This window comes from Gymnodraco acuticeps, unplaced genomic scaffold (genome assembly GCF_902827175.1).
Source record: "Gymnodraco acuticeps unplaced genomic scaffold, fGymAcu1.1, whole genome shotgun sequence".
NCBI classification, from domain to species: domain Eukaryota; kingdom Metazoa; phylum Chordata; class Actinopteri; order Perciformes; family Bathydraconidae; genus Gymnodraco; species Gymnodraco acuticeps.
The window spans coordinates 9,766,375-9,789,510 of NW_022992351.1; the positions used below are offsets into that span (position 1 = coordinate 9,766,375).

The following is a 23,136-nucleotide window of genomic DNA, read 5'->3' on the forward strand; positions in this document are numbered from 1 at the left end:
TTGCAAGCAGCTATTGTCTGAGATCGCATGATGTAGTATTGTTAGATGTGCCAAGAGCAAGGACTGTCTCAGGTAAGACAGCTTTTATGTGCGCAGCGCCACTTGCTTGGAACAGCCTACAGCAAGAATTTAAACTGAGCAATCTCATTCCTCTGCATGTTTTTAAAGCTAGGCTAAATGAAATGCTCGTTGATACTATGGCCACTTGTAAATGTCTATAACTATGTAAATGTATCCTGTAAATATAATATATAATGTCCTTTATTGTTTTATGTTTGATGTATGCTGCAGGTCTCCCTTGAAAAAGAGATCTATGATCTCAATGGGACCAATCTGGTTAAATAAAGGTTTGAAATGAAATCTTCTTCTTACCAAAAATAATCATTAGAAATAAGATCAACATTGTTATGTTTGTAATCACAAACTGCCATAAATCCATCAACCATGAGACCATGAGCAGTCTCAACAGGCCTGCTCTCATATTTATCTGTTTAAATCTAGCACTAGGCACAAAGGCGATTTTTTGTAGTGGCCAAACGGTGGTACTAAAACTTCTCGGTCAAAATACTTTATTCAGTTGGGAATGTGAGGTCTGTCATTTTTTGCGAGAGACTCAGAGCAACTTTTCCAGATTGTAATTCTTAATGATTCACCATGTGGCACTCTTACTGTTACGTTGCACAAGGGCTGAATTTCTGGAAAATTAAAATGTGAGTCTTATTCCTGTAGTTTTAACTCTGTTTGTATCAATGAGCCTGTCCTTACCAAAGGAATGCTTAAGTGACTCACACACATGAACACAGTCACATCAGAACAATGAGGTCCAAGCATTTGTTTAATATTCTCAATCTCATAATCTCAGAGGTTAAACTGAAAGAGAGAGCATATATACAATTCCTTATAATACCGGAAAACTGTCCCTAGCTACAGAAAGCACAGTTCGTTGAACCAGGAAGTTGGCATGTAAACTGGAATGGGTGTGAGAAACTCACACCTCATGCAATAATTTTTTCTTTAAAATAAATGTGACTAACTTGGTTTCTTTCAAACAGTCTGACCTTGTGACTGTTCGTGTTTATCGCACCGTTACATTTATTTTCAATAACTACCGTCCAAGATCTTAGCAATTAACCTATGAGTTCAATCTGCCTGCCTGCGATCTGCGATCTACGGAGGCCTGCTCCCACCTGTAGAATACGGCTGTACTGGAGAGGTTTTTACCCCGGAGTCGTCGCGGAGAGACGGAGTGGATCCACGCTTCGGGCTTGGCCTGCTTCCACCGGGCGTGTGCTGCTGTGCGGAGGAGGATTTTACCACCGCTGGGGCCTGCTTTCCACCTGTCCTGGTTCTGCTGTTGCAGAGGCCTGCTTTCACCCCGGGGATACCACGGAGGGACCGGAGCACTTCCACGCTGCTGTTTTCGCCTGTCCTTTGCTGCTGTGCTGATTTTGCTCCAGGATCATCGCGGATACTGTGTGCTGGTCTGGGAAAATGGCCCATATCGGGATTCTGCTGTGCCTGTTAACTGTTTTGGACTATGAGAAGATCTCTAGTCATTCTGAGGAGACTACTGGATTCAGGTCTGTTCTGCCACCCGCAGTGGGCATCCCCTGCAAAGGTTCGGATGTGTTGCTCAAACAATTACCGGTTGCCTTGTCACAGTCAATCTGCTCGACAAAATATGTTTGTCTTTTTTATTTTCCTGCGATGATGGTTCTTCAGGACTGCTTCTTAAGCTCTAATCACACTCTCGCAGACTTTTCCGGTGTTTCTAAATTAGATGACAATGTATTTGTGTCGTTTAAGAGGAAAAGATGCCTGGTTTTTTTGTTGTTATTACTGTCAGGAAATGTACAACCTAACCCTGGTCCGCCCAGTAGTAGTAGTCAGATCGCTACTCCTGCTGATTTTAAAGCTAGGTCTGGGTTGGGTTTCATCCACTTGAATGTGCGCAGTCTGTTAGGTAAACTAGATTTTGTCCGTATCTGGGCAAAATCGACTGACGCTGACGTCATTGTCTTATCAGAAACATGGCTAAATAAATCTATTTTGGCTTCTGACATTGCCTTAAATGGTTTTAATGTGTATCGTACCGACCGGCCTAATAAAGGTGGTGGCGTTGCCATTTATGTTAAGAATAAGTTCAGTGTAACCACATTAGTTTCCAAATCGATCAGTAAGCAATTTGAATTTTTAGCCATAAATATAGAAGTGGCAAAGGGGCAACAGGTCATGGTGGTGAGTTGTTACAGACCCCCCTCAGCTGTCAAAGACTCCTTGTCTTCACTAGCAAATCTTTTATCACAACTAGACTACAAGGAAATAGTGCTACTTGGAGATTTTAACTGGGACTGGTTAACTGCAGTGTCAGAGGATTTTAAAAACCTTTGCATCTCTTTGAATGTTACTCAGATTGTTGACAGTCCTACTCGCCCAAATATTAAGTCCCCTAATAAATCCTCCCTAATTGATCTCATTTTAACTAATGTTCTCCATAAATATTCATCTGTGGGAGTATTTGCAAATGATCTGAGCGATCACTGTGTTGTAGCCACAATTAGGGACACTAAGGTTCAAAAGGTTAAACCTTGCATTATCATTAAGAGAGACAAAAAACATTTTGTGGAGCAGGGTTTTGTGCATGATCTGTTTGATTTTGATTGGGGTAAAATCGATCTGTGTGCTGATGTGGAAACCGCATGGTCTTATTTTTATCTTGGTTTTATGGAGATCATTGATAGACATGCACCCCTGCGTAAATTTAGAGTAAAGGGACGAGACAATCCTTGGTTTTCTGCTGAGCTGTCTAGTCTCCTTCATGAGAGAAACAAGGCCTGGGCAAAGGCTAGGCAATCAGGCTCAGAGGTAGAATGGCTGCGTTTTAGGCAGCTAAGGAATAGCTTCACTTCAAATGTCAAAAGTGCAAAGTCGAAGTACTATTTGTCAGTTACCACAGATAACCTAAATAATCCTAGGAAATTTTGGAAAGCAATAAAATCGATATCCACCGGTGAGATCCGTAATGAGCTACCTCCTTGCCTTACCACAGCATCTGGCACTATATCGGACAGGGCCACTATGTTAAATTGCTTTAATGAGCATTTTGTGTCCTGCGGTTCTATCTTTGATTCTGTTTCTAACTCTGCTTCTGTGAACACCCCAATCCGTGACTCTGAACAATGTGTTCTGGAAAACCCTTTCAGTTTTACTCCTTTTACTGTCAATGTTGTTCATGAAGCCTTATCTAAGCTAGATCCTAAGAAACCGGCTGGCCCGGACAACGTAGAACCTTTCTTTTTAAAGATAGCTGCAGATTTTATTGCTCTTCCTCTTACTACTCTTTTTAACCTCTCCCTCAGCACAAATGCAATTCCAAAAGTATGGAAGTCAGCTTATGTCTTGCCTTTGCTAAAAGGAGGGGAGGCAACTATTTTAAATAACTATAGGCCAATCTCTAAATTGTCAGTTCTGGCGAAGGTGCTCGAACGCCTAGTGAGTGAACAGGTAAAGGAGTTTTTATGTAAAAATTATATCCTGTCTAAACATCAGTCAGGCTTCAGAAAGCAACACAGCACCATCACTGCCACAATGAAAGTGGTGAATGACATTACGAGTATTTTAGATAATAAGCAGAGTTGTGCAGCTCTATTTATTGACCTTTCCAAAGCGTTTGATACCGTTGATCATCGCATCTTAAAGCAGAGGCTACTCAGTATCGGCATATCCAGCCATGCAGTGGGTTGGTTTGTGAACTACCTCTCTGAAAGGTCCCAATGTGTTCACTTTGATGGGCTGTCTTCTGAGTGGTTAAACATTGCTAATGGTGTTCCTCAAGGCTCTGTTTTAGTTCCACTTTTATTCTCCATATATATCAACAGTTTAGGTGAAAATGTGGATGAAGCTACTTTACATTTTTATGCTGATGATACCGTGATGTACTGTGCAGGTCCCTCCATTAAGGAGGCTGGTGTTAAATTACAGGATGTTTTTAACATTATTCAGACTCAGCTTGCTGAACTTAAGCTTATTTTAAATGTTGATAAAACCAAGGTAATGCTATTTTCAAAAGCTAAAAAGACACCAGAGCCTGTTTTGGATATTGTTACTATGCAAGGACAAGTACTTGAAGTGGTTACCAGTTATAAATACCTAGGTATCTGGCTTGATGATTGTCTTACTTTTAAACTTCATGTCAATAACCTGCTTAAAAAGCTGAGGGTTAGACTAGGTTTCTTTTTCAGAAACAAGTCCTGTTTCTCACTTGAGGCCAGGAAAAGGCTAGTCACTGTGACCTTTTTACCTGTGCTGGACTATGGTGATTTGTTGTATATGAATGCACCTGCCTATTGCCTGAACAAGTTAGATGCCGCCTATCACAGCGCATTGAGATTTGTCACAAATTGTAAAGCACTTACTCATCACTGTACCCCGTATGCCAAGGCAGGTTTGCCATCACTTACTGTAAAGAGGCTCAGTCATTGGTACACGTTTATTTATAAAGCTTTGTTGGGTAAACTCCCATATTATATCTGCTCTCTGATAACACAGAGAGTTGCAAGCAGCTATTGTCTGAGATCGCATGATGTAGTATTGTTAGATGTGCCAAGAGCAAGGACTGTCTCAGGTAAGACAGCTTTTATGTGCACAGCTCCACTTGCTTGGAACAGCCTACAGCAAGAATTTAAACTGAGCAATCTCATTCCTCTGCATGTTTTTAAAGCTAGGCTAAATGAAATGCTCGTTGATACTATGGCCACTTGTAAATGTCTATAACTATGTAAATGTATCCTGTAAATATAATATATAATGTCCTTTATTGTTTTATGTTTGATGTGGAACCTATATGCTGCAGGTCTCCCTTGAAAAAGAGATCTATGATCTCAATGGGACCAATCTGGTTAAATAAAGGTTTGAAATTAAATTAAATTAAATCTTCTTCTTACCAAAAATAATCATTAGAAATAAGATCAACATTGTTATGTTTTTAATCACAAACTGCCATAAATCCATCAACCATGAGACCATGAGCAGTCTCAACAGGCCTGCTCTCATATTTACCTGTTTAAATCTAGCACTAGGCACAAAGGCAATTTTTTGTAGTGGCCAAACGGTGGTACTAAAACTTCTCGGTCAAAATACTTTATTCAGTTGGGAATGTGAGGTCTGTCATTTTTTGCGAGAGACTTAGAGCAACTTTCATAGGAATGAATGTGGCCTGCCTCTAATGCTGTATCCAGTTCCCTTTATACATCCATGGTTTAATGTGTAGTGAAGGCCTCTCCTTGTCCTGCACTCTTCCAGGTAGGGGAGCGTTTGGCCCGTTATGATGTGGAGAAGCGATGTGCAATCGAAAAGGAAGACTATGATCTTGCCAAGAAGAAGAAGGAGATGATGGAGGAATACAGGACGAGCGTCTACCAGCAGCTGGAAGTCCACCACCTGCTGGACATGTCAATAGTAAGTAAGCATGTTTTATATGTTTTATAAATATATTTGTATTCAAGGTGTTGGTGTTGAACAAGAAGAGAAATAAAGGAATATGGGGGAAATAATGACTTATCCTGCCTAAACTGAGTTAGTAACTGAACAGGCTGTTGTCCATCATGGATAACCCCACCCATCCTCTCCACCTGCAGCTGGACAGACAGCGGAGCTCCTTCTCCAACAGACAGCTGACACTCCGCTGTCACAAGGACAGATAAAGGAAAACATTCCTGCCCACTGCAATAACACTGTTCAACAAATCACCTTTGGCTGGCAGAGAACTCTCTGCTCCATAGTTTCTCTTGGAATAAAATCACACTACATTTTACATTTATATATTCAGTTTAATATTTAATATTCCATCTGTCACATACTCATGTAAATATAATACCTTGCTTTATATCTTCTTATTGTTAATTCGTAATTTTCTACTTTCTTCTTTATTTCTTGTCTTTTAATTTGTATTGTACAATGCCATGTCTTTTTACGCTGCTGCAACACAAACATTTTCCAAATTGGGATCAATAAAGTACTATCTTATCTTATCTTCTTCTACCTTTTGATCAGATCACACATGTCGCAGATTCCTCTCCATCTCGGGAACCTCCCTCCCTTCAGCCTTCTCCAGGTCACTCTTCAGTTCCCACAAAATCCCTAATTTCAACCGACATATTTAAGAAGGGGAAGAAAAAGGACGCTCCTCAGAATCAACAGTTAGATGCGGAAACTATTGTTCCCAAGCCAAGCAACCAATCTGACTCAACGTGTACCCCCGTTACAGTACCCCGGATTGATGTAAGTGACACTTTAGGAAATGCATCATAAAAGCATAAAACATGTCTGACACCTGCAGCATCTTGTCACACAGGCAATCAAAGGCTGTATTTATACTGCATATTTTAACAACAATCTAAAGTGGTTTACGAATAAATCTTAAGACATTGTAAATGGGCTTTTCCAGTCTTTACGACCCCTCAAAGCACTTTACATATACAAGTCAGCATTCAGCCATTCACAGCCATTCATAGAGAGGCAGGGGCTGCCATGCAAGGTGCCACCTGCTTCAGGGAAGTAACATTCCTTCACGTTCACACATCGTTGGCCATGCCATCAGGAGAAACTTGGGGTTAGGTATCTTGCCCAAGGACACTTCGACATTGTTGACTAAAGGGTTCTTCCAATTGTTAAAAACAGTAATTCATTAAAAGGCCAAGAGAACATATATATTATATATGTTTTATATATGTTGTTTTCCAGATATATTGAGCTTAAAAAATCTATAACAACAATTGGTTAAAGACAATATTGATGGTCTGATGACAAACCCACCCAAGGTTTTAATCCAGTTGTACACAGCTGTATCTTGTTGTAACAATAACCCAGTCTTTTGTAGCACCTCACCTGTCTTAAGCCTCTGTAGTGTTGGGAGATTATGACCAGCTGGGGCTGTTATGCTTTACTCACCACCTACTGGGACCGGCCCTGCTGCAGGTTTGGGTTTCACTATTTAATTAAAAGCGTGCAACAGTTCGCTGACTCCAGCGGCTGCCAACCTGGCCTCAAGGCAGGGCTTTGAGCCTGGTACCAGGCAGAGGGGTGCCAGTTGGCCCCGGGGCCGGCAGACGGTCCCGACCGGGTGGAGATTGGGTTTGTATGGACGGGGTTAAACAGTCATTGTCATCGTGTTGTTGATTGATCGACCCTTTCAGTGATCAAATGCTAGTGAGAGTTAGTGAAAAGAACAAGGGACATGTGATGATGAATTTTTCAAAAGGTTGGACATCCTTGTCAGACTCAAAAGTGTGGATCAGTTTTCTTTGGACTGTTAAACGGAGGTATCAATAGAAGAAAAAAAATGTTTTTCTACTATTACTTGATTACTTCATCAGTATCCAGGTTAAAAACACAATAAACAAAACTGGTCTTGTGGTCTTGTCTCTATTTTTATTTGATTTACAAACAGGATTGTATATATTTGTATTTTTTAAATGTTTTAATGCACATTCTTATTTTGATTTCTTATGTGTATATATATTTGTATTCTATTTATCTTTTATTTTAGTCTAAAATGAAGCAACTGTCATGAAACCCAATTCAACCCAAGATAAATAAAGCATTCTGATTTAAAATGTATGTAAATACCATATGTAATGCTTTAAATGCCAATGTACTGTTTTCTTGTGCTGACAGGTTATCTGTATGCCTTACGATGAGAGGCCGCTTCCAGTCCAAAGGAAAGACCGGCCTGTGGAGGTGTCTCTGAGCCCCACACAGCAGCTGTCACCCCAACCTGACGCCCAAAGGACTCCGCCCAGCCCTGAGATGAGCGGAGAGGCAGAGCCCTTGACGGAGAAGGCCCAGAGAGAAGCCATCCTTCCAATAGAAGTCTATGGAGAAAGACTGGTAAGAAGAAAAAGATGGAGAACTGGAAAAACATGGCTTTGCTAAGCTAACTAAGTGTTTTACTTTCTACACACAATTTTTTTTCTACATACAGTATGTGCTCAGAATAACGTGTGTTTTTTATGTATAGTTAAAGCCAGTTCTCATTGCTCTGTTTTTGCTGTCCCAGATATCTTTGAATCAACTCTCATCCTCTCTGGACTCTCTCTGTCCTCTCACATCTCGGCAGGCTCGTCAGTCCCCTCCTGCTCCCTGGCTAAATGACGCACTGTGTGCTAATAGAACCGTCCTTAGGGCAGCAGAGCGGAAACGGTGGAAATCCAAACACCGTGACGACCTCCTAACCTATCAGGCTCTCCTCTCCTCTTTCTCTGCTTCGATCTCTCAGGCAAAAAGCACTTTCTTTCAAGATAAGATCCAATCTTCCTATTCCAATCCCAAAAAACTATTTTCCATCTTCTCCACCCTCTTGGACCCTCCAAAAGCTCCTCCCCCCTCCTCACTTCTGTCAAGCGACTTTGTTAACCACTTTGAAAAAAAGGTTGATGATATTCGCTCTTCTTTTTCTGACTCACCTCTACTCACCGCTGGGTCACCAGACCCCCCTTCCACCCACACACTAACCTCCTTTTCCCCTCTCTCTCCAAGTGAGGTTCTTACCCTCATTACTTCTGCCCGCCCTACCACCTGTCCTCTGGACCCTATCCCTTCAAACCTCCTTCAGACTATCGCTCCTGATATTCTACCGTTTCTCACCCATTTCATCAACACTTCTCTAACTTCTGGTCAGTTTCCAAACAGTCTCAAGGAGGCAAGAGTAAACCCTCTCCTAAAGAAACCCACTCTCAACCCGTCTGATGTTATAAACCACAGGCCTGTCTCTCTACTCCCGTTCCTGTCTAAATCACTTGAACGCGCTGTCTTTAAACAACTCTCCTGTTATCTCAATCAGAACAACCTTCTGGATCCGCACCAGTCTGGTTTCAAGGCAGGTCACTCCACAGAAACTGCTCTCATTGCTGTCACTGAGGAACTGCACACTGCCAAAACAGCATCCCTCTCCTCTGTCATCATCCTGTTGGACCCGTCTGCTGCATTCAACATGGTGAATCATCAGATCCTCCTTCACACTCTCCAAGAACTTGGAGTGTCAGGCTCAGCACTTTCCCTCCTCACCTCATACCTCAAAGACCGCACCTACAGGGTTACTTGGAGAGGGTCTGAGTCCGACCCTTGTCAATTAACTACAGGGGTCCCTCAGGGCTCTGTTCTCGGTCCCCTCCTCTTCTCCCTGTACACAAACTCGCTCGGATCAGTCATTAGCCCGCATGGTTTTTCATACCACTGCTACGCTGACGACACCCAATTAATTCTGTCCTTTCCCCGCTCAGAGACCCAGGTCGTCGCACGCATCTCTGCTTGTCTAGCTGACATCTCTCAGTGGATGTCTGCTCATCACCTCAAGCTCAACCTTGACAAGACTGAACTGCTTTTCCTCCCGGGAAAAGATTGTCCCACTCTTGACCTGACAATCAACATCGGCACCTCAGTTGTTTCCCCGACTCAGACTGCAAGGAATCTGGGTGTGATCCTAGATAACAACCTGTCCTACACTGCAAACATCGCTGCTACAACCCGTTGCTGCAGATACACGCTTTACAACATCAGGAAGATACGTCCCCAGCTGACACAGAAAGCGACGCAGGTTCTGGTCCAGGCTCTCGTCCTCTCACGCCTAGACTACTGCAACTCCCTCCTGGCTGGTCTACCTGCATGTGCCATCCGACCTCTGCAGCTCATCCAGAATGCAGCGGCTCGTCTGGTCTTCAACCTTCCTAAATTTTCCCACACCACTCCGCTCCTCCGCTCCCTTCACTGGCTTCCGGTAACTGCTAGAATCCACTTCAAGACACTGGTACTTGCATACCATGCTGCGAATGGATCTGGCCCTTCCTACATCCAGGACATGGTTAAACCGTACACCCCAGCACGTGCACTACGCTCTGCATCAGCCAAACGACTCGTTGCGCCCTCGCTGCGAGGGGGACCCAAGTTCCCATCAGCAAAGACACGTGGGTTTGCTATCCTGGCTCCAAGATGGTGGAATGAGCTCCCCATTGACATCAGGACAGCAGAAAGCTTGCACATCTTCCAGCGCAGACTGAAAACTCATCTCTTTCGACTCCACCTCGAGCGATAGAATTACTAACAAAGAACTGCTAACAGAGCACTTATATACTAATAAAGGACTGGCTTATCTATAGCCAGTTGAGTAGCACTTGAAATGTTTGGCTCTATGAAACATGATGTACTTATATGATTCTGTTTTCTTCAAGGTTGTGTCTTCCTGGTCGAATGTACTTATTGTAAGTCGCTTTGGATAAAAGCGTCAGCTAAATGCAATGTAATGTAATGTAATACGTGAACAGATAAAAAGCTTGCATTACTCAAAATACCAAAACCAAAGATATGTTAGAGATATTTTTCACTACACAAGCTTTGTTCACCAATGAATCGAGTAATTACCCTCCTTTTGGCTCTTTTTTGGTATTCATCAACTCTTGAGAAAAATACACAATAAGCGCGTGAATACGTTCTGTAGCTACAAGATGGTCAGCTCAGTTTTCAGCTAGTTTCTAACATCGTCTTGTATTCTGTGCCGTCATGCGCAGGTATTGTAAAGTTGGATTCATCAGAGATGTTTTTATTGCTGAAACCTTTGCTTGTAGACGCTGGAATAAAGACTTAGGTTGAGTTGCGACATTTTTCACAATTATAGTCATTTTATCCATTGATAATATATGAAATAGTGATTAGCCCTAGGAAGGCAAAAAGCTGAGGTACGCTGAGCTAGCAGATGATGGGCGATTCCGTGGCTGGGAAGCAAAGGTTCAGCCAGATGAGGTAGGCTGCAGAGGGTTTGTAGCAACATCTATAACGAGGCTAATCAGTGAGGTCGGAGTAAGAGCCACGACCCAAAGGAAAGCCTCTTGAGAACTGCTGAAAAAGGCAGTCAGTGGCTCTGGAGGAACATACATGAATCCACCATGGCCCTCAAGTGAGTAGATGGCATTTAGGGGGTGAGCCTGGGACGCTGGGATTTACTGCTGAACCCTCTTGAGGTGTCGTGGGCCTATCAGCGAAACATCGAGGAAAGAGTGCGCCCACTTGATAACCCAAAGGATTCCATCCCACACTTGATCATCCTGCAGAGTCCAGGCAGCAGCATGTCTCTAGAATGCAATCAAAGCATATTACCACCTACTCCTACATAAAAGATTTAGCACAGCTTTATGGAATTATTTTTTCAAAACTTTTGTTGATTTGGCAATTAGTAAAACAGGCTTGTATTAAACCATTTATATACGGTACACAGAATTACACACATCTTTATCCACATCTACCCACATAGCTGACATATGTGATATCTTTTCGCCGCCTCTTTACTTTTCCAGGTGGCAGGGGCATATTCCAGAACCTGGTGCTACAGAGAGGATGCTCTCCTGGCTGTGTACAAGAAGCTAACGGAGCTATCACCCACCACCCCCAAGGAGGATCTGAGAAACATGACTAGAGCTGCAGTCTTCCTGGTCAAGAAGGCCCTCCTGGATAAAGTGTCATCTGTGAGTAATGTCCTCGAAAGACAATTCATTCTGCTGTGAATTGAATTAATGTAACAGAAACTAAAGAAGCCTCTTAGCCAATAGGGATATATTTACTTTGTCAATGTCGAAGTTTTGTTTAAATCATGTTCTCCGGATTCCTGTTGCACAGTTAGATCATAAGCACACACTCTCTAACATGCAGAGTCCTAACAATGTTCCCCCTGTCACGACGTATACAACCCTAGTTCTCTCTCCCAGAGCTGGCTTCCTTACACAAACACTGTTGACAAGGATGGCCTTGTAACCCCTCGCTAGAAGTCGTCTAAGGCTTGTATGGTAATGAAAAGTAGCGCCACAATAACTGTAGTGATTTATTTTCTTGTCTTATTGATTCACAGAAGGCTCCATTAAGTAGTCAGCGGGTTCATTTTCTGCTCCACAAATGTGCGTTACTTTAGTTCATGTCATATACTGTACGCCTTTCTCTGGCAATTCAGTGGGATAAGCTGCATGTCATGTTGTTACACCCTGGCTATGAAATAAGCACAGCGTGTTTTATAAATCCCTTTCCTTTTGAAGATCACCTTGTGACCACAAAATACCACACATCATTTTAATCTATTGCATCATTTAAGTGATATGGAGAAAAGCAGGTGCCTGTGCTTCCCGCTGTAAGGCCACTTTCTTGTGGGTGGATTTATTAATACATATGCTTTTATTTTAAAAACCTTATGCTGAGATGCTGCTCCAACAGTCCCGCAATTTTAGATCTAGACTACATGGGGATTTATAATTTAATTGAAGTAAATGAGTTTTTCCATGTTTGTATGCACCGTGATAACGATTAGCTACCAAAAATAACCTATATAGTGATTTATTAGAAGAGAACCAAGCATCAGACATTCAGCACTCCCATGATTCCCAAACGGAATGGCCCTTTGTTTCATAACCACATTTTCCCGCCACTGCGCCAATCTGATTTAGATTGGCAGTTGAATTTCCTTAGATCAAATAGTGAACTATTTGGCACGACCCCTAGCATTCACTACTGATGTTTGTCCCTCTCCCTCTGCATACCCACTCAGAGTAAACATTGCAGAGTCGAGCCTCTCTGCTAATTGATCACCCTGGTGTTACCTTTTCTTGGAAAGTCTACTCCATTTGGAGCTAAACGTCCCTCCGTCTCTCCTCAGGTTTTCAACGCCTCCTTGAAGGTACTGCGACTGCTGCTGAGTCAGCTGATCCCGGGTCTGGGCCGGTCTGAGGTCACCCACTGCGTAGATCAGGCCTGGCCCAACCTGCTGGCCAGGACTGGGGACTCAGCCAGCCGCATCCGGGGCACGGCCACTGCCTTCATACAGGTATTAACACACGAGATTAACATGTTGATTTACATTAATTTGCTTCCTAGCTTTGACTGAGGAAAAGATAAATGTGCAATATCCCTCTCTACTTTTTTCCCTTGTGTGAAGCTCTGTTGGAACTTTTGCCTGAACATTTAGAAAAATCAGCACCCTCATTATCTTTTACGTCATAAAACAATGTTAAATCTTACTTGGTTCTTGGTGATAATCTTATTTTTTAATGGTTATTATATGCCATTTAAAGGGATTTCTTGACGTTCGATTTTCTCACACACCAAAAGGGCAGAACACCTGTTATCTTGTAGCCAAAACAAAATGATTTAAGTGACCATCCCATCCCTGAGGCAGTTACAGTTACCAGGACAGCTTGACTGCAAACAACTACGCACCAATACAACCAAAACAATATTCGCGCACCATAATCACATGAATACTTACAATGAAGTATTTATGTCTGTAAAGGCAAGTTAAAGGAGTGAGAATAAAGTACACATTTTCTAAGGTGTGCCATTGAGATCCAAAGCCATAAGGATATTCCTGCTTATTTTTGCATCGAGAAGTACAAATACAAATGTTGTTAAATGTCACCAGCTTTACAGAGTGAAGTTAGTCGAGATTTGAGAAAAGACAGTTACAAATATGTAAAAAAATTATTCTGAATCAGTTATCTTATTCCAAAATATAGGAGATTTTGTTAATTTAAGCTTCTAAATTTGAGAATTGTAGGCGCTCTAACTACACATATGAGAGACATAGCTTCTATGTATAAAGGCATCTTTATTTGTTCATCCTGTACACCTTAATCTCATCAATATTTCATTTTGGCGCAGATGGGTAAGTAACTGTGGTTCTCAAAGAGTTCAGATAATAAAAAAGATATCCCGATTGACATGAGGCGGATCTGTTATGATTAGGAATCGTAAGCGGAGTGAGCAATTCATCACAGCTCGAAGGTGAAATGAAGAATAAATGAGTCATTGCTATTAACACCACGCCTTTAGATCAGATTAAAGCACAGAATGATTCATTATTCATCATGGTTTTATTTCTGAAAAAACCTAGCATAAAATGCACTTATTGCATCAGATCACAGTGTAGTACTTGATACTTTAATTTGTATTATACGCTAATAACTCTGGTGCTGATCAGAAGCCTTTGTAATGAGGCCATGGGAACCATTTGTTGTTTAAAACAAGAGAACTAACCTTCCCGGTCTTTCTAATTCAGTCCTTATTGAATATTCAACGCTTTGTATTTACGCTATAGGATAATGCTTTCTTTGCTGTGCCATTATTTAACATTTTAATAATAATATATATTTGATTTTAACTGTAGCATTTGACATTAGTAAGCCTGAACTAGCAAGGGTTTGGCATTGTTGCTTGAGAAATGGCCTAAATGACTTTGTAGTAGCCAATTAGCATTATATTATATATAAGTAGAAACCAACGTTTGTTTACTCAGGTTCCACCGGAAAGTTAAGCAGTTTTTGACCATACACACCACGACACACACACCTACTGCTGGGGTAAAGTTAGGCTACCTAAGTTAGTGTGTTTAAAGTGTCATGACTTGTATGCTGATTAAAAGCTGATTCGAATTTAATGGACAACAGTATCTGAAAAAAATAGTGTGTTCAATTGGAAACCTTTGTATAGCGATTTATTTTTCATTCAAGCTAAAGTGTGTGTCAGTCATGTGAACACAGCATCACCTCAGAGGCTTAATGCGTTAGCTTAGCCTCTACACTATTAAACAATTTGTTGTGGACCACTTCATTGTTTGTTTGGCTAATCCTGTGGCTGAATTCTTCCTGTAAGCATTGTCATTAAATAAACCCTTGTGTCAGTAAATATATGTTTCAATGGCATGATTAGTAATCACAGTAAATACATACTCATTCCCTGGCCATGAATTCTGTGCACCTGCACGACACACTTACGATTCATCTGTGTGCTTAACTTGTTTTTTAAGTGCATGTAAACACAGATAATGGCTTTGGTTAAATGGAGTATGTTTTGTTCTTTGAATGGACCGCACCCACAACTCTGCATTTAAATCAGTGACTAAAAAGGTGCATTATTTACACGCCCCACTGTAAGCAAACAACTCTAGCATGTGTGAAACTCAATGGAACTTTCCTCCAAAGGCAACATTTGAAAGAAATTGCCTAGGCATGCTTCTCTGTGTTTTTGGATTGAGATATAATACTTTATCTCTCTAAAACTTTATGATTCTCCCCAGGAACACTGAGCTTATTTGAGTAAACTTGCACTTTCACTCTTATTCCCATGTCAAAAAAAGGATTTTGAACAACCTGTCTTGTTGATCTATGTATTGCTAATATAAGATCCTGTAGTCTTCTCAACCAGGTGCAAGCCTGAGGGGATATTTTGCGTTTGCTCATGTGTGTGTATTAGTGTGTACATCTGTCTGTCTGCAGCTAATCTCTTTTACTTTTCGATTGATCAACTTTATATTTAATGAGATCATTTACCATAGGTTTGCTCAAGGTCAGGTTCCAGGGGATCACAGTTCAAGAAAAAAGTGTTTTATTGACTGTTTTATACTGTCATTTGGCCTGCAAATCAACAATCAACAACAAGCAAAAGGCATTTCCGGATGTCGGTTAGAGTAGAAACAAGCCTTAACTAATCTGCTGCACGTCACATTTTGGTGGTTCAGAAACTTCCATGAAAAATGTAAACTCAATTTGAACCAGTACTTTTGCAAATGTATTACATAACTGATATGCTGTGATCTATTAAATCCCGTAAATGTTGGTATACTATAATCCCACTGTTGACCGTAGCTATAAAAAATCATGCACCCTATTTCTTTAACACCTTTCATACATGTGCTGCTTTTTCACCCTGTCTATAAAACTGTCTGTATCTATGATGAATGAGGTAGTGTGTTTATGAAACCTGCTGATTCAGCAAGTAGCTAAAGCGGGGGTGTTGCTGTTTTGGTGGTATGTGTCTCAGCCATGGGCGTCGCAGCCATTATATCAGGGTGGGACAAGTCCCCCCCACTTTTTTAAATGATTAGTTTAGACCCCCCCCACTTTTACCACGTGGAAAGTCCGTGAATCGGTCTATCCACTCGCCGCACTTTGTAGAGAGCTGTGTCAGTGCTTCACTATCAAATCCATTCCACTTGCTTATTGAGAGAATGCCCAAATCAATGAAACTCTGTACCATGTTTTCACTGCTACTTTAGTTTGTACCAAGGCAGATTCTCCCATAGCGCGCACATGTTCCAGGAGTGTTGTCATAGTTGGACAGCTCAGATCTGTTGTATGAAGCGATGCCGGTAGCGGAGGCTACCATTAAGTGTGCCATTAAGGCACACACACCAAATGTTCAGGAAATGGTTAATACAGCGAAAATCAAAGCTGACGATCTCTTGGTTTGATATGTTTTCTCCCCCAGACAACATGGACATAAGAAAAAAAATTTCAAAGAAGAGGAAAGTAAGTCTTCAGCTGGTAGCAGTTAATCAGTTAACAGTGATGGCAGCGGCGGCGGCGTCTTACTTCTGGAGAGGAGTTTCGTCTTTATGTCATGATAGAGAGATACAAATACTGAATAGTTTAGATGAGAAAAGGCATCGAAATGCCAGGTTACTAGTATTTATCATGTAAACAGGGAACATGAATAACCCGATCTCTCTGTGCTCATGTAAACACCATGATGTCCATGTAGAGACGCAGTCAGTGTGTTTTACTGGAGCCTCAGTTCGATAAGAGATTATTTTCTGAGTTCTTTAACTTCGGTACTCTCTCTCAAAATGGTAATGTTCATTATGTTTTAATTATACTTCTTATCATTCAGAAGCTTTTTGTGTGTGTTTATGTTTTACTGAGTGCTTATAGGCAATTTCCATCCCAGTATCAGTTAACTGTTTATTTTCTGTGCACATTACATATAGCTAATATTCTACCTATTTTCTTGGGACTTTGAGTCTTCAAAATGTCCAATGTCACAGACTGGGACTTACTTTAGAGTCAGTTGTATTTACATTCAGTACTTGTTATGATTCAATGTGAAAGAGTATACTGCTCAGTAAATAATGATCACTTCACCACCTCTCTTGACATCTAGGCGCTTGAGAGTGAGTCAGAGGCAGAACACAGGGACAGTGGAGAGAGGTCCATTGCTGAGGTGAGTGATGAAAGGGAAATGACAGTTTAGAGTAAATTGTGATGTGGACTCTCATCCCAGAATTTTAAGGAAATCAGTGGGGATATTGAACAGGAAGCATTTCAGTCAAGGGGCATCATATGACCAATATAGACAGAAGAGCAACATTTATTTGAACAAGTCAATGATACCATTCCTAGGTGAACTTAACATCTGTATGGAGTCAGATCAGTCTCAATATTAATAAATGCTCACAGAAGGATTCACAAATGTATTTTGCGATGTATATATAAATTACTATCCACAACAATATCTCTCAATGCACTCACAAATATTTATTGTTGTATATAAATGTACAAAAAATTGGCATTTAAACTGCTTTTTATTAATTCAAAGACGGCTCTGAATTAATAATCAAATAGGTTTCCTTTCTTCAAGAATGAAATTACAAAATGTACCCATCATTTTCCTCATGCTAGTATAGCCACATAAAAGTATCAAACCACCTAAAATGCACCAGAAAACAGGAAATCTATTTTCTTTCGTGGGGGAGGACCCCCACACCCCTCGTTAAAAATGTCCCTCCCACATTCAGGATGCTTCCTACGCCCATGGTCTCAGCCTTTAGTTTCTAGCCAGTTTTGTATAGATATTTTTCGAAGCTTAAGAGCTTTAAAGGCTTTTTAAGATGCTGGAAAAAAAGTAAAATGCAATGATACAATCAGACTCCTGCATCCATGCACTGTATTGACCTAATCAAAGTCTGCTAATTCGAGGGTTTATAATATGTTTTTCTTAATTACTTTTGCAGTGCGCTGTGTTGTAGCACTGATATACAGGGAGAGTTACGAGGTGTCCGAGGTGTTGTCATGCTTCGCCCCTTGAGCCGTCACTCTGACTGCGTGGACTGGATCCTTTTAGCCTTTCCCTGGAACACAGCCACTAGTGGAGGTTCCATACAGGAGAGGTGTTGTTTGTTGTTTGTTGTTTGTGGCCAGTAGTACTGGAGCTTTTTAGCTTTCACATACCAGAAAGTGTTACTGGGCTGGTGGATTGAATGATGACGTGCTTTAGTGAAGTAATTGTCCAACCATCTGTGAAAATATGTAATTGGGTGTGTTGAGTAAGAAAGGGATGGAGTCTTTATAAGTAGCTTCTCCTACTATAAGTTCAACTTAGGACATTAAGACAAGTCTCAGCCCTCTGAAGTCATCGCCCAGCCTTCTTTGTCTCTCCCGGGTTCCGTTGTTTTGTTATGAATGCCTCTTTGTATGTTGAGGATGATGTGTTTTTGAAGTCCCCATTTTCCGACATACATTCCTCTTACCTGATGAGGCTAAAATGACAAACAACTGAGCAAAGTTTTTCCAAGAACCGTCTTCCGTCTCACTTTAATTGTACTCTCGTTCTGTCATAACTTGTCTAGTGTTGAATGAAAAATCACCATGTGTAGTGCAGCATCACAAAGATCTGTTTTGTCACTGTCTTACAGCACACATATTTCTCAATTTAAAGCATACTGTTATGTTTTGCATGGGGCTTTTGTTGTTTTTGTGTTTTACTTGTTGTGTGCTCCTTTTACCCCTCACTACTCTGTCTTTCCGTCTCTGCAGGGCTGGTGTGTGACAGGGGGGCGTGGCTGGTTTACTTCTGGCTGCAGATGAGGCACACCTGTTCCCACTCATTATTAACCTGCTCTTTAAGAGCCTGGCCCTCACCTCACTTCTCTGCCAGAGTATTACATGCTGTCCCGCGGTCCGGAGTGCCTTTCTGCAGCCTGGAGTCTGTTGTTGTTCACTTTGCAGTTAGTTAAGGAGTTCTTTTTGAGTTTTTGTCGGGAACGTTTTCCCGCAGCTTTATTTTTGGATTTACTACGACCAGCCAAGCTCCCTGTCGTCAGTACCTGCCTTGGACTACTTTTGTTTATTAAAACACATTGAAACTTTATTTTTTGTCAGTCTCTGCTTTGGGGTCCAAGTAGTATCTAAACGTCACAGAATACTCTGGCCACATGGACCCTGCAGAGAATGAGAGACTCAGGGAAGCGCTTGCTGCCCAGGGGGTAATTATAGGGCAACATGACAGAGCCCCGCAGAGAGTAATGGAAGCGATTCGGGATTTAACCTCCGGTGTGACCAACCTCGGAGGCAGGGGCGGATCTAGACAAATATTCATGGGGTGGCAAGAGGGTGGCAGGAGATTTTGAGGGGTGGCATCCCCTGACAGAAGTATATGCTGATTTAAATCGCAATCATATCAATCAATTAGGGGTGTAACGGTACACGTACCCGTACTGAAATTATTCAGTACGGGCCCTTCGGTTCGGTACACGGGTGAACCGAAGGAATATAGCGTTAAACGTAAAAAATTGAGAACATGAACAACTTTCTGGAAGTAATCTCAGGTATATATCATAGAGCGACCAAGTCATTTAATTGGACGAGAGGCATACTATGAGAGCTGGTCACAGGGATGCGTTCAAATGTAGTCAGTAATTTGAGGAACTGTCGAAATGGCGAACGCAGATAAAGTTGAGCTGAAAATCCTCCAGCATCATTGAAGTCTCCGGTGTGGGAACATTTGGTTTCGCAGTTACGTACAAGGATGACGGACAAAGACAGGTGGACCGAACCAAAGCTGTTTGTCGGCATTGTTCAACTAACATTGATTACGCGGCTGGCAATACATCACACTCATTTGAAAAGGCATCACCGAACGTGAATATCACCGGTACCAAAAGAAAAAAGACTGAAGTGCAAACCCAACTCCCACTAGCATGTAAGCCTCCACCACTCGCAGAAAGTTCAGACCAAGCCAAAGCTATTACAAACGCCAAATATCCTTATGTTGCCATGTTAGCAAAGCGCTACCTGGCTGTGCTACCTCTGTCCCTAGCGAGAGGGTGTTCTCCACAGCAGGAGACATTGTTAGTGCCAGCAGATCTGCCATTTCAGCAAGCAATGTGGACAAGTTCATCTTTCTTTAAACAACAAAATACAATGACAAGCAAGTCCTAATGTCAAGCTGGCTGCTTAGGTACTAGTACAGTTCAAATACAGATTATTTCAGTTCATCGAAATGCTGCACCTTAATGTTTATTTTACTATATTTTGTATTTATTTGACACAGTTTAATAATAATTTTTTTTTAAAATGTAAAGGTTTGTGATAGTTTTTTCTGCTGTACCGAAAACGTAACGAACCGAACCGTGACCTAAAAACGAGGTACGTACCGAACCGAAATGTTTGTGAACCGTTACACCCCTACAATCAATGTTAACTTGGAAAGCCACAATATTAATATTTTAACTCAATCACATAGGTGATATTATTGTGGCACATCAGTAAAGCCTTACAAGGTGGCAGACGTAATTTAATGAATTTTAACTGAACAATAACTGAATGAGTTTGTCTCACTCTTAGACCAGCAGGGGTACCAAATATATACAGACTATTGCAATAAGTACATTAATTAACTGTCTCATCGATGTTTGTCTGAATGAATATGATACTATTAACAATCATATTATTCCTATCAGCTGTCAATCACTGTTAATAAATAATAATAATAGATTTAATTTGTTAGTGTTTTTACAGGTGCTCAAAGACGCTTTACAGATATAGTGAAGAACTGTTATGATTCACATATTCATTTATTATTGAATAAACTATATTTTTTGGAGGAGTTAATGATGAATGTTCATCAAGATGCTTGCTCACCCTCCTTCAAATTTGAAAAACAAGTAATTATATCATTATTGATATACAGTTACAACCTTGACTTTACATCAGAAAGAACAAACATTAAAGAAGTGACTAACTGCATCAGTTAGGGTTAAAAAACGTGTATTCAGCTAAAACATCGCTGCAGTTATTATCCAGGAAGGTCCTTACCTACTGGCCTAGTTAAATCAAAGTGGTTACTTTCTGTTGGCTGGGCAGTGTAGTTTTACACACCGTCTTATTTTACTTTCTCAGGACTTAAAACTGTTTTTTGGGGGCAGACCCCCTCAAAGAAAAAAATATATACACGCATACAAGGTCATCATCTTAACAGTTTGTTATTCTCATCGACTCATCTGTGAGCAGAGCATCAAGTTGGCATGTCTATTACAGCTGAATGCGGCGATTACTATTTTGTTCAGCAAAACGCCTCACAAACTTATTAAGATCAACAGCTGTAGTGCGTTTTGATTCAATGCTGAGTACAGCCAAACTTGACATTCTCTTCTCTGTCATTGTAGACCGCAACTACCTCATTCCTTCAGTGCTTGGGTCCGAAAGGCTTCTCGTTTTGCGCCGTCCCCCCATTCAAGTGAATTCGCCACCAATCATATTTCCACTCTCGCGCCAGGACCGGGGGAGGGGTTACATGACGTGCATCTTGTGCTGCATTCACTTGTACTCGGACATTAGAGACTTTCTCTCATAAATGTCCGATGAGCCACAACTTTTCTTTCAAAACAAAGATGCCAACTGGGGTGGCAAGGCTATTGTTTAGGGTGGCAGTTGCCACCCCATGCCACCCCGGTAGATCCGCCCCTGCTCGGAGGCCATATGGATCAGGTCGCAGCACACCTCCACGCTCCCGCTGCCTGCCACTGCTCAAGCTCCAGATCCTGCTCCTCCACCTCAAGCGGATCCGGAACGACAGCCCTGCAATCCTCGGGAGGCCTTTATCCCCACACCCGTCAGGTATTCAGGAGATTTAGGGTCTTGTAGTCAGTTTTTACACCAGTGTAGTGTTATGGAAATCTAAAAACCCCAATACTGTAGAATACAAGTCAGAGTGATTAAAACAAATAAATGGTGAATCAGACAGAGTTGTCTTTCTGGTAATGTTTATTCGAGTCTCAAACAAACATTAGATACAATAAAGATATAGACACAGGTCTCACAGAGTATAAAATATGTCTGCGCGAGTGTGCGCAGTTCAATATAGTAAAAAGGCTTATATACAATATAAGGGGTGGGAAGGTAAGAAATCTGTCTTCACACGGTCACATTGTTATTAGACACCTGGCCTTGAGCTGTAGAAGTTCTCGTGTGACTTTGTGTGAGTCTCAACCCAGTAGCCAAAACAGCTCTGTGGCCTTGAAGTAGAGTAGATAGAGGCAAACAGCACATCTAACCAAATGAGAAGCATTTGGTTTAAACATATCAGGATATAATAAAATGTCCACTACAGTAGTCTTGTGTTTGAGCAACAACCATTTACTTATTCCACTGATAGGTCTAGGGTTGTTTTTATTATGAGCTTACTGAGTGATAAAGCAGCAGCATGGGCCCTTGCCATATCTAACAGCAACTCGCCTATCAGTCAGTCTATGTCGTCATTTACTGCAGAAATGCGTAAGGTTTTTGATCATCCAGTGAGGGGGAAGGAGGCTGGTAAAAGACTCCTTTCACTCACACAGGGTTCAGGCTCTGTTGCTAATTTTGCTGTTGATTTCCGCATTCTTGCAGCAGAGAGTGGTTGGGATGACATGGCCTTGCTGGGAATTTTTTGTAAGGGGCTAAATGAGGAATTAAAGGATGAACTAGCTGCCAGGGATGGAACCTCCTCCTTAGAAGAGTTGATTTCTTTAGCGATACGATTAGATAACCGCCTCCGCGAGAGGCGTAGGGAGAGATCAGGAGAGCATAGCCCCACCTCACTTCCCCCTCAGTCCAAGTTTCCTAGACGGCCTGCGTTCCCTGGACCTTCTCTTCATCCTCCTGACTCCTGGCCTTCCAGTGCTTCTCCAGCTACCCAGGTTTCTCCCTTCCTCATGGAGGAGCCCATGCAGCTGGGAGGGATGACGCTTACCCAATCTGAACGTCAACGCCTTCTTCATCAGCGACTCTGCCTCTACTGTGGCCAGGCTGGTCACTTCAGCGCCGGTTGTCCTTCTCGGCCAAAAGACCTGGCTCATCAGCGACAGGGGGAGCACTGTACCTCTATCCACTCAGCCTCCTCCAACCGCATCCCAGTCAAAGGAACTATTTCTTGGTCTCAGAACTCTGTTCCGCTTCAAGTCTTGATAGATTCTGGTGCGGATGACAATTTCATTGACTTTGACTTTGTTATGCAGTCTAAACTCCCTTTCGAGCCTCTTCCAGAACCGAGGGATGTGTTTGCCTTAGATGGGAGACT

At 41.7% G+C, this 23,136-nt stretch overlaps 1 protein-coding gene across 2 annotated transcripts in view; it reads left to right on the forward strand.

Moving 5' to 3' along the window:
* cep104 (centrosomal protein 104) overlaps positions 1–23,136 on the forward strand; it is a 66,775-nt gene that overhangs the window by 21,079 nt on the left and 22,560 nt on the right. For both annotated transcript variants that reach the window (XM_034208992.1, XM_034208990.1), the window contains 5 exons: positions 5,302–5,457; positions 6,052–6,279; positions 7,675–7,887; positions 11,343–11,510; positions 12,686–12,853. In XM_034208992.1, coding sequence (XP_034064883.1) covers positions 5,302–5,457; positions 6,052–6,279; positions 7,675–7,887; positions 11,343–11,510; positions 12,686–12,853 — 933 coding nt within the window. The remainder of the gene's footprint in view (positions 1–5,301; positions 5,458–6,051; positions 6,280–7,674; positions 7,888–11,342; positions 11,511–12,685; positions 12,854–23,136) is intronic.